The sequence below is a fragment of the Oncorhynchus nerka genome, linkage group LG13 (assembly GCF_034236695.1).
Source record: "Oncorhynchus nerka isolate Pitt River linkage group LG13, Oner_Uvic_2.0, whole genome shotgun sequence".
In the NCBI taxonomy this organism is placed as follows: Eukaryota; Metazoa; Chordata; class Actinopteri; order Salmoniformes; family Salmonidae; genus Oncorhynchus; species Oncorhynchus nerka.
In genome coordinates, this window is record NC_088408.1 from 80,914,934 (window position 1) to 80,927,396 (window position 12,463).

At 42.6% G+C, this 12,463-nt stretch overlaps 1 protein-coding gene across 2 annotated transcripts in view; it reads left to right on the plus strand.

The window, feature by feature from the left end:
• The window catches only part of LOC115140243 (phosphatidate cytidylyltransferase 2-like), a 36,539-nt gene that overhangs the window by 18,387 nt on the left and 5,689 nt on the right, over positions 1-12,463 (plus strand). Inside the window, exons 11-12 of one of the 2 annotated variants that reach the window (XM_029678483.2) lie at positions 11,838-11,957; positions 12,140-12,243. In XM_029678483.2, the coding sequence (XP_029534343.1) occupies positions 11,838-11,957; positions 12,140-12,243 (224 nt within the window). Of the gene's footprint in view, positions 1-1,208; positions 1,755-11,837; positions 11,958-12,139; positions 12,244-12,463 lie in introns of those variants that run through there. The other variant, XM_065026757.1, reaches the window with a different exon arrangement.

The window sequence follows — 12,463 nt, forward strand, 5'->3', positions numbered from 1 at the left end:
CAAACTGCTACAGACCTATATCTATCCTACCATGCCTTTCTAAGGTCTTCGAAAGCCAAGTCAACAAACAGATTACCGACCATTTAGAATCTCACCATACCTTCTCTGCTATGCAATCTGGTTTCAGAGCTGGTCATGGCTGCACCTCAACCACGCTCAAGGTCCTAAACGATATCTTAACCGCCATCGATAAGAAACATTACTGTGCAGCCGTATTCATTGATATGGCCAAGGCTTTCGACTCTGTCAATCACCACATTCTCATCGGCAGACTCGACAGCCTTGGTTTCTCAAATGATTGCCTCGCCTGGTTCACCAACTACTTCTCTGATAGAGTTCAGTGTGTCAAATCGGAGGGTCTGCTGTCCGGACCTCTGGCAGTCTCTATGGGGGTGCCACAGGGTTCAATTCTTGGACCGACTCTCTTCTCTGTATACATCAATGAGGTCGCTCTTGCTGCTGGTGAGTCTCTGATCCACCTCTACGCAGACGACACCATTCTATATACTTCTGGCCCTTCTTTGGACACTGTTAACAACCCTCCAGGCAAGCTTCAATGCCATACAACTCTCCTTCCGTGGCCTCCAATTGCTCTTAAATACAAGTAAAACTAAATGCATGCTTTTCAACCGATCGCTACCTGCACCTTCCCGCCTGTCCAACATCACTACTCTGGACGGCTCTGACTTAGAATACGTGGACAACTACAAATACTTAGGTGTCTGGTTAGACTGTAAACTCTCCTTCCAGACCCATATCAAACATCTCCAATCCAAAGTTAAATCTAGAATTGGCTTCCTATTTCGCAACAAAGCATCCTTCACTCATGCTGCCAAACATACCCTTGTAAAACTGACCATCCTACCAATCCTCGACTTTGGCGATGTCATTTACAAAATAGCCTCCAATACCCTACTCAACAAATTGGATGCAGTCTATCACAGTGCAATCCGTTTTGTCACCAAAGCCCCATATACTACCCACCATTGCGACCTGTACGCTCTCGTTGGCTGGCCCTCGCTTCATACTCGTCGACAAACCCACTGGCTCCATGTCATCTACAAGACCCTGCTAGGTAAAGTCCCCCCTTATCTCAGCTCGCTGGTCACCATAGCATCTCCCACCTGTAGCACACGCTCCAGCAGGTATATCTCTCTAGTCACCCCCAAAACCAATTCTTTCTTTCTTCTTTCTTTCTCTCCTTCCAGTTCTCTGCTGCCAATGACTGGAACAAACTACAAAAATCTCTGAAACTGGAAACACTTATCTCCCTCACTAGCTTTAAGCACCAACTGTCAGAGCAGCTCACAGATTACTGCACCTGTACATAGCCCACCTATAATTTAGCCCAAACAACTACCTCTTTCCCAACTGTATTTAATTAATTTATTTATTTTGCTCCTTTGCACCCATTATTTTTATTTCTACTTTGCACATTCTTCCATTGCAAAACTACCATTCCAGTGTTTTACTTGCTATATTGTATTTACTTTGCCACCATGGCCTTTTTGCCTTTACCTCCCTTCTCACCTCATTTGCTCACATTGTATATAGACTTGTTTATACTGTATTATTGACTGTATGTTTGTTTTACTCCATGTGTAACTCTGTGTCGTTGTATCTGTCGAACTGCTTTGCTTTATCTTGGCCAGGTCGCAATTGTAAATGAGAACTTGTTCTCAACTTGCCTACCTGGTTAAATAAAGGTGAAATAAAATAAATAAATAAATACAGGCACGTGGAGGCCACACACACTACTGAGCCTCATTTTGACTTGTTTTAAGGACATTACATCAACGTTGGATCAGCCTGTAGTGTGGTTTTCCACTTTAATTTTGAGTGTGACTCCAAATCCAGACCTCCATGGGTTGATAAATTTGATTTCCATTGATCATTTTTGTGTGATTTTGTTGTCAGCACATTCAACTATGTAAAGAAAAAAGTATTTAATAAGAATATTTCATTCATTCAGATCTAGGATGTGTTATTTTAGTGTTCCCTTTATTTTTTTGAGCAGTGTGTGTGTGTATATATATACACAGTTTACATACACCATAGCCAAATATATTTAAACTCTGTTTTTCACAATTCCTGACCATTTAATCCTAGTAAAAATTCCCTGTCTTAGGTCAGTTAGGATCACCACTTTATTTTAAGAATGTGACATGTCAGAATAATAGTAGAGGGAATGATTTATTTCACCTTTTATTTCTTTCATCACATTCCCAGTGGGTCAGAAGTTTACATACACTCAATTAGTATTTGGTAGTGAGATTGCCTTTAAATTGTTTAACTTGGGTCAAACGTTTCAGGTAGCCTTCCACAAGCTTCCCACTGTAAGTTGGGTGAATTTTGGCCCATTCCTCCTGACAGAGCTGATGTAACAGTCAGGTTTGTAGGCCTCCTTGCTAGCACATGCTTTTTCAGTTCTGCCCACAGATTCTCTATAGGATTGAGGTCAGGGCGTTGTGATGGCCACTCAAAAACCTTGACTTTAATGTCCTTAAGCCAACAACAACAGCGTATTGCCTAATATGTTCCTTATTGAAGGTTTACTTTCGTAAATCACTTTCTTTAAACAAATAAACTCGCTGAGTAAATTGATGGGCTCTTCTTTTTGCTCTGAACAGCTTGTTTGTTCTGTGAGCCCGTAACAAAAAGGGAGACAACGTAGAGATCAAGGAATATCAAAAATATATTTATTAACTGAAGTAATCTATATACAATTAACAATGGTGTATGTAGTGTAAGTGGTTGCATGCATAGATGTGATAATGAGGGGTGTTGAAAGGTGCTAAAGCAAACAAATGAAACGGCCACAAAAATGCCACAACCAAAATCCAACAGTGTGTCTGCATGGAGAGTGTCTCCTCCATGAATGGGGAAAGGTGAATTTATCCCGGGACACACCCAGGCCCATGTGTCCCATTTCGCTGACGACCCTTCCAACTCCGCCCACCGACATCCTAGTAAGGAAAACAATAGCAAATAGAGAGAATTCGGCAGACAGGTCCCCCCCATAAAACCGGGGACCAACAAGGACACTGGAACACCACACCAATCATACATAAACAACTAAATCCTGCCCTGGTTACCCCACTGCCCCAGCCAACCCACTGACCCCCCCCCACAACCCACTGTTACCCCACTGCCCCAGCCAACCCACCTCACCCCACAACCCACTGTTACCCCACTGCCCCAGCCAACCCACTGCCCCCCCCACAACCCACTGTTATCCAACTGCCCCAGCCAACCCAACCCACCTCACCCCACAACCCACTGTTACCCCACTGCCCCAGCCAACCCACCTCACCCCACAACCCACTGTTACCCCACTGCCCCAGCCAACCCACTGCCCCCCCACACAACCCACTGTTATCCCACTGCCCCAGCCAACCCACTGTTACCCCACTGCCCCAGCCAACCTCGTCCTCCCCAGACCTCAGCAACCTTTAAGAGGAAGGAAGAAAACGAGAACAGACAGGAGCGACAGAGCAGGACAATACCAAACACAAAATAAACAGTGGTCAGTCAAATGGACATTCAGGAACAGGGCACACGAGAGAGCACATCAGCAACGACATTATCTGTCCCCCTGATGTGCCGCACATCGAGATGGAATGCTTGTAAAAAATAAACACCATCTCATTATCCTCTGGTTAGGACACGTGGCCGTCAAGAAGGTGAGATTAGACCCTTGGTCACTCTGAATGACCTTAGGGATTCCAAACAATGAGACACGGTGTGAAAGCTTTTAGCACAGACTTAGTCGTGATAGACCTGAGAGGATAGGCAGCAGGAAACCTAGTGGTCTGATATCACAGTGAACCGTGCCTCTTAGAGCGAGGCAGAGGACCAACACAGTCAATAATCAGATACTCAAAAGGTTGGCTGAGTACGGGAGTAGGAAACAGTGGTACCGGCTTAATAGCTTGATTAGGTTTATCAGTTAATTGACAGGTGTGTCAGGTTTTGATGAACTCAGAAACATCCCTCTTTAACCTAGGCCAAAATAAATTTCTAATTATGCGATTGTAGGTTTACCTCATGCCCAGATTAGAGGTCGACCGATTAATCGGAATGGCCGATTTAATTAGGGCCGATTTCAAGTTTTCATAACAATCGGAAATCGGTATTTTTTGATGCCGATTTGGCCGATTTAAAAAATATATATATATATATTTTTTTAAATTTGATTTATTATTTATTTATTTTACACCTTTATTTAACTAGGCAAGTCCGTTAAGAACACATTCTTATTTTCAATGACGGCCTAGGTACAGTGCCTTGTTCAACAACTGCCTTGTGCAGGGGCAGAACGACAGATTTTTTTTACCTTGTCAGCTCAGGGATTCAATCTTGCAACCTTACAGTTAACTAGTCCAACGCTCTAACCACCTGCCTTACGAGGAGCCTGCCTGTTACGCGAATGCAGTAAGAAGCCAAGATAAGGTGCTAGCTAGCATTAAACTTATCTTATAAAAAACAATCAATCAATCATAATCACTAGTTAACTACACATGGTTGATGATATTACTAGTTTATCTAGTGTGTCCTGCTTTGCATATAATCAATGCGGTGCACATTGGCGAAAAAGGACTGCCGTTGCTCCAACGTGTACCTAACCATAAACATCCATGCCTTTCTTAAAATCAATACACAGAAGTATATATTTTTAAACCTGCATATTTAGCTAAAAGAAATCCAGGTTAACAGGCAATATTAACCAGGAGAATTGTGTCACTTCTCTTACGTTCATTGCACGCAGATTCAGGGTATATGCAACAGTTTGGGCCGCCTGGCTCGTTGCGAACTAATTTGCCAGAATTTTACGTAATTATGACACAACATTGAAGGTTGTGCAATGTAACAGCAATATTTAGACTTATGGATGCCACCCGTTAGATAAAATACGGAACGGTTCCATATTTCACTGAAAGAATAAACGTTTTGTTTTCGCGATGATAGTTTCTGGATTCGACCATATTAATGACCGAAGGCTCGTATTTCTGTGTGTTATTATGTTATAATTAAGTCTATGATTTGATAGAGCAGTCTGACTGAGCGATGGTAGGCATCAGCAGGCTTGTAAGCATTCATTCAAACAGCACTTTCTTGCGTTTTGCCAGCAGCTCTTAGCTGTGCTTCAAGCATTGCGCTGTTTATGACTTCAAGCCTATCAACTCCCATTAGGCTGGTGTAACCGATGTGAAATGGCTAGCTAGTTAGCGGGGTGCGCGCTAATAGTGTTTCAAACATCACTCGCTCTGAGTGATTGTTGTTCCCCTTGTTCTGCATGGGTAACGCTGCTCTGGGGGTGGCTGTTGTCGATGTGTTCCTGGTTCGAGCCCAGGTAGGAGCGAGGAGAGGGACGGAAGCTATACTGTTACACTGGCAATACTAAAGTGCCTATAAGAACATCCAATAGTCAAAGGTATATGAAATACAAATCGTATAGAGAGAAATAGTCCTATAATTCCTATAATAACTACAACCTAAATCTTCTTACCTGGGAATATTGAAGACTCATGTTAAAAGGAACAACCAGCTTTCATATGTTCTCATGTTCTGAGCAAGGAACTTAAACGTTCGCTTTCTTGCATGGCACATATTGCACTTTTACTTTCTTCTCCAACACTTGCATTATTTAAACCAAATTAAACATGTTTCATTATTTATTTGAGGCTAAATTGATTTTATCGATGTATTATATTAAGTTAAAATAAGTGTTCATTTAGTATTGTAATTGTCATTATTACAAATAAAGGTAAAAAATCGGCCGATTAATCGGTATCGGGTTTTTTTTTTTTTGGTCCTCCAATAATCGGTATTGGTATCGGCGTTGAAAAATCATAATCGGTCGACCTCTCGCCCAGATGTCCAGCAACATCGTTGTGGAAAGTTTTCAGCACCAACTCACAATGCTTATCTGGCACAAAAACCTGACTAATAGCCTTCCCCGCAAAACAACTACCATGAGACACTGACTTTCTCAACAGGACATCATCCTGGAGAAAATAGCCATGCGCAACATCTCCCAACTGTTCCACGGGCACAATTTGGTCATGCAAGTCTTCTAATGTGGGGTCAGCCCATTGCTCCTTGAATAGATCGGAGCGGGGCACAGATAACGGGATAACAGGGAAAAGTAGATTTCTTTGGGCCATCATCGTTAGCCGGCGCAGTGAACAGGTCGCCACGGCTCATGGAATGCGTCACCGTACACGCAGAGAACACCTCTGGGGAAACTCTGCGCGCTCTCGTCGGGTATCCCTACAAATGATGGCTTAGCGTAAACCGCTAGAAATGGACACGACAGCCAATACACGCTCACCAGCCAAGTTATTCCCAAGGATAACTTCGATATCCTCAATAGGAAACGAAGGACGCACCCCTACAACAACCTCACCTTTCACCAGTTCAGAATCCAACATCAGTTTATGCAATGGAACTGACAGAGTATTCAAACCTATTCCCCTAATTAAAACACTATTCCCCAAAATCAGTCTCAGCAGAGAAGGGTAACACCGACTCTAACACAAACGACTCAGAGGCACCTGTCTCTCAGGATCTTCACTGGCAATAGGTTGTTACTTCCTAACATTGACACAAAACCCTCCGTAATGAAAGGTAAATAATCTGGGTCAATATGGACTTTCACATGCCCCTGGGCATGAGACCGAGGGACAGGAGTGAACTGATATGGGACAGGCGCTGCTAATGCCGTAGGCTTTAGGTTTAATGTAAGTGTGAGTACTGAATTTACCCTTAGCCCTGAGAACAGGACATTTAGTTTTTCCAATGACCTGAACTCTGACAGTAATGACACTCTTGACCGATGTCCGCTTTACCACGGGAGACAGGCTCAACCCTAGTTGAATGAAACTCTGCCCGGCGAGGCCCAAATCTCTCCGAACGCCCCCACTCACTCCGAATACGGGGCTCTGCAAAGACACTTTCGTGAGTCAAAACCGCAGCTTCAGAGACAGTCTTACTGTGGACAATCTTATGCACATGACAGAGTAAAACTCTCTCCTCCACTTTAAGCCATCTAAGGCTTTCAAAGTGGGAAGAGTCAAGATGCGTAAGAGGTGGAAGTTTAAGAATAATCCTGACTAATTTGTTCTGAGATGTCTGCAATTTAATTTTTTTTTATATCTTGGGGGCACTATTGTACCAGGAAGAGCATGCATAGTCAAAGTGGCACTGAACAATGTCCCCATTGCATTCTTATCCAGATATTTGGAGGTCTAGCCAGGAACCTAATTCTATGGTTAACTTTGTCAATAGCATTGTGTGCCATGCTCTCCCCTGTCAGATGGTTATCTAGCACACATTCAAGATACTTAACAGAGTATTTTGCTGCGACTACTATGTCACCTACTACCACCTTAAAATCTGGGGATTTCCTCAGTTTCACTTTGGACCCAAACAATATGGACTCTGTTTTCCAAGGTGAAGGGACAGCTTATTGTCATATATCCATTTACTGACATTCAGAAGTTCAGCACTGAGGGCTTTCTCAACCATATGTTTGTCTTTATTGGAAACCAACAGTGCAGAATCATCTGCATATAGGAAAAGGTCACATGTACAGGCAGATTTCAGATCATTTATATACAATAGAAATAAAAGTGGACCCAGCACACTCCCTTGGGGTACCACGCAGTTTTGACCCATTTTACTGTTAAATTGTTAAAGCCCATGGCTCTTAGTTTGATTAACAGAATCTCATGATCCACTGTATCGAACGCCTTTTGGAGATCTAACATAACCATACCGCAAAATGTTCCCCCGTCTACTTCATTCCTTATGTGGTCAGTCAGATATAGTAGGCAGGTGTCAGTGGAATGGGATTTCCTGAATCCAGATTGGAGCTCATAGAATAGGTTATGCAAGGAAATATAACTGTCAATCTGATTGAACATAATCTTTTCCATGACCTTCGATAAAGCACACAGGATTGAGACATTATTTCCTTTTTTGTATAAAGGAATGACCCTTGCAAGTTTTAGTTCACTGGATACCCTAGTTCAATAGATTCACAATGTGAGTTACACAGGGGCATCCTTTAGAAATCTGTCAGGAATGTTGTCAAGGCCAGTTGCTTTGGAATGGTCAAGTTCTTTCTGCCTCTAGCACAGTTGACTCAGACACCTTTTCAAATGAAAAATCATCTACTTGAATCCCCTGCTGTGAGTAAAACTGCTGTACATGACTCTCCCCATAACAACCTGATTTGACTAGGTAACTTGCTAACTGATGTATTAGCTATAGTTGTAAAATAGCTATTCAGACTGTCTGCAACCATGGTCTTGTCTGATGTAACCTTTCCTCCAACGTCCAAGCTAAGATTGAGAGCTTTGGTCTTTAATCTGTTACTATAACCTAACAGCTTCAGACACTTCCATAATTTACTCGGATTGTTCCTATTTTCAACTATTTTGTCATAGAATATTCTTTCTTGGCCTTCTGTATCATCCTGTTGACTTAATTTCTTATAGTCTATAAGTATATCTTCTGCCCTGGAATTTCTAAACTCCAGAAAGTGTTCATTTCTACGCTTAATTGCCTTTAAAATGTTATCATTTATCCATGGTTCAGTTCTTTCCTCAATTGTAACCTTTTTTTTTACTGGAGCCTGCTTATCTAGCATGTAAAAACAATGATTTAAAATGGCCCCAGGCATTCTCCACCTCATTGCATTTCAATACAGCAGACTAGTCCAATTTGCTCAAACAATTAACAAAAATATATGCACTATAATTATTCATAGCCCTAATTTTTATTAATTTATGACAAACTGTTTTCTGAACCTTCCTACTACAGAAAATAATGGAATGATGATTTTCACACTGCAAAGATCAGACTGAGCCCATAGTTCACAACCCTACTGTTTGATATCCTTGATCTATCCAACACCAACACAAGGTCAATGATGGTTTGGGTAGAAGGACAGACCCTGGTTGGCTCATTAATCAGCTGATAAATGATAACATGCTCCAGTTTAAAACGATCATGCTCTAGTTGTAACAGAAGCAGTTCATTCTGTTGTTCAAAATAAAGACTACTAGGGCTAACAGACGGAACGGCCATTGTAGCAAAACGGGGAGACGTCTGGTGAGGTGGCGAGTCCTCGGCAGAGGTTGCCCCAGTGGTAACTTCTAGTATACCACTCTCCATCAGATTGGCCTCCAATATCAACCTAACAGAATTTTTGGGACGTTCATTCATTTCATCCTGGTAATGATCAACAATCTTCAACAGCTGTTCATTACAACTCAAAAAAAGCTGTAACTGATGCAAACAAAGCACCTACCTACAGAGGTTATCAAACAATAATTCCACATTTTCTCCAAAACAATACTCATACCAGTTAGCCTAACGACACTAGTATCAGTCCTACTGGAATACAGGCAAAACATTGATGACATCACCAAACAACCAAAATCACTGATACGTATCTAAGGCACTATACAAAACACTTTTAAGAATATGCCGTGAATACCAACTAAAGCGCATTCCAATAAGCATTAACCCATCATAATGAAACAAAATAATATCTACCAAAATCTCTAGGAACCAACCTTATGGTCCAGGACGAGCCCCCACTTGTCACGTACCGGCTTGAAGCCCGTAACTACATGGGATACAACATGGAGATCAAGGAATAACAAAAATATATTTATTAACGGAAGTAATATATACAATTAACAATGGTATATGTAGTCAGTAGTGTGAGTGGTTGCGTGCGTAGATGTGATTAGGAGGGGTGTTGAAAGGTGCCAAAGCAAACAAACAAAACTGCCACAACCAAAATCCAACAGTGTGTCTGCATGGAGAGAGTCTTCTCCTTGAATGGGGGAAAGGTGAATTTATCCTGGGGCACACCCGGGCTCGGGTGTCCAATTTCACTGATGACCTCCCCAGCTCCGCCCACCGACATCCTATTAAGGAAAACGAGAGCAAAGAGAACGAATTCGGCAGACAGAGTGGGAGGGTCGTCACATGCGAAGGCATCAACTCATGTACTGCTCGAGAAGTTGTGACTCGCTGGAGCATGGGGGTGCTTGGATGAACGGCCAATCATATTGCTCAAATACAAATAGCTGAATATACAGAGAAAGCATGCCAACCTTTAGGCCCTGCCTGACTCCAATGCATTTAAGAACTACTCATGTCCGGGCCAGTAGAAATGATTTTCGGCCCAGTAGACCCGACCGGGCCAGTGAGGAAAAATAGTTAACGTTGGACTCTGGTGTGTTTCATATGCAGCCACAGAGTGGTGGCGCAATGGCTATTTACTGTGCTTTGATTGACGAATGGCAAGCTTGTTTATAAAAGGTGTTGAACTGACTGAAAAAAGTAAATCTCCTGTGTTCCTTTGCCATTCATTAATCATACAGCTTAGTTATTCGTCCATGAATCGCATTGGGACAAGTAAACTAAAGATCTCGTTTTAATATTTTTGATATGAAGTCCATCAGGACTCGCCAGACAGTGGCGTTACAGTGAGTGACTTGTCAGTACCTACCAAATCGCATCGATAAGATTGCTGTTCATTTGCCTTCCTAATTTGCATACTGTACTGCAGATACATTCTGAAAACATTTGATGAAGATGGTGAATCCTCCTCAGTGCAGGAACAATAGATAGGCTAGTGGAGAGAGCCTCACTCTGGTCTGAAATAGGATCAAAGAAAACAAATCGAATTGTTTTAAAAGCTAATGATACTTATGGTATTTTCAAAGATATTGTTCTAGGTCTACTGATTTAATCAGTGTTGACACGGGAGTAGTCATCTGCTGCTTTCTGTGTAGCAAAGCCCATGTTTAACACCTGCTTCATTCTTCAATCATACCTGTATTGCAGATAGCTGAGAAAATGCCTCTTAAAAGGAAGCTTGAAGCCTGTGGAAGTCAGCAGACTCTTACAGGATGCTTTAAAGGTCCAGTGCAGTCAAAATGACATTTTTATTATGTTATTACATGGGTCGCATTAGCTTTCAGAAATCAGCATTTTCAAAACGCAGACAATCCAAAAAAATCAGTTTTTTTTTAAACCATTTCAGCAGCTTTTCATATCAAAAGTCAAGTGTTTTGTTTTGTTTCCATAGTGATATGGGGTGTCACTCACACAAAAATATAAAAACACAACATGCTAAAATTTAAGATTTGACTGAGTTACGGTTTATATAAGGAAATCAGTCAATTGAAATATATTAATTAGGCCCAATTGATGGATTTCACATGACTGGGCAGGGGTGCACCCACTGGGGAGCCAGGCCCAGCCAATCAACAGGAGTTTTCCCCCACAAAATGGCTTTATTACAGACGGAAATACTCCTCAGCACGATCGGGTTCAAGTCCGGGCTCTGGCTTGGCCACTCAAGGACATTCCGAGATTTGTCCCGAAGTCACTCCTGAGTTGTCATGGCTGTGTGCTTAGGGTCGTTGTCCTGTTGGAAGATGAACCTTCGCCCCAGTCTGAGGTCCTGAGCACTTTTCATCAAGGATCACTCTGTACTTTGCTCCGTTCATCTTTCCCTGTTTCTGATCTCTGGCTGGCTGGCTGGTCTCTGTTTCTGATCTCTGGCTGGCTGGCTGGTCTCTGTTTCTGATATCTGGCTGGCTGGTCTGTTTCTGACCGCTGGCTGGCTGGTCTCTGTTTCTGACCTGGCTGGTCTATGTCTGGAAGTCTGCTTTGATATCCTAAATCCTTTTGTCATTGTTTCTCCTCTTTGTTAAGAAACTGTATGACCGTATGTGAGACTGTAGTCATCGTCTCTCTCTCCCTCTTCCCCTTCTCTCTCTCCCTCTTGTCCTCTCTCTCTCCAGCCCACAGTGCGCCTCTACCCATTCCAGATTCACAGCATCTCCCTCTCTGCCTTTGCCTCCCTCATGGGACCCTTCGGAGGCTTCTTTGCCAGCGGCTTCAAGAGGGCCTTTAAGATCAAGGTGGGTATGAGGAGAAGAGACTCTGTTGTCACTGGACCTGGTGGACTCACTAGAATTGAGAGGCCTCTCAGTTGGCAGTGCTCCTGATCAATGTTCCCTCAAAGCTGCACGGCAGTCCCGTGGAACAGAAATATCAGCCCATGGAGAGAAACACAAGATTTCTATTGTTGTTGTTGTTCCAGGACTTTGCCAACACCATCCCCGGTCACGGTGGCATCATGGACCGCTTCGACTGCCAGTACCTCATGGCCACGTTCGTCAATGTCTACATCGCCAGCTTCATCAGGTAACGTTCTAGAACACCCCGTTGTTTATAAAGAGAGTAGCCAGTGGTGCATAGAGAGAGAGGAGCCAGTCTTAACTGCTTTTGGCTGACAGTGTGTTGATTGATGAAAATAATGCATTGCTAAAGAGGAAGTGATTCTTGAGAAGGCTTTTACAGTATGTGATTCATTTAACTTTTTTAATGTTATTCTAGTCATTTAGCAGACAATCTTATCCAGAGC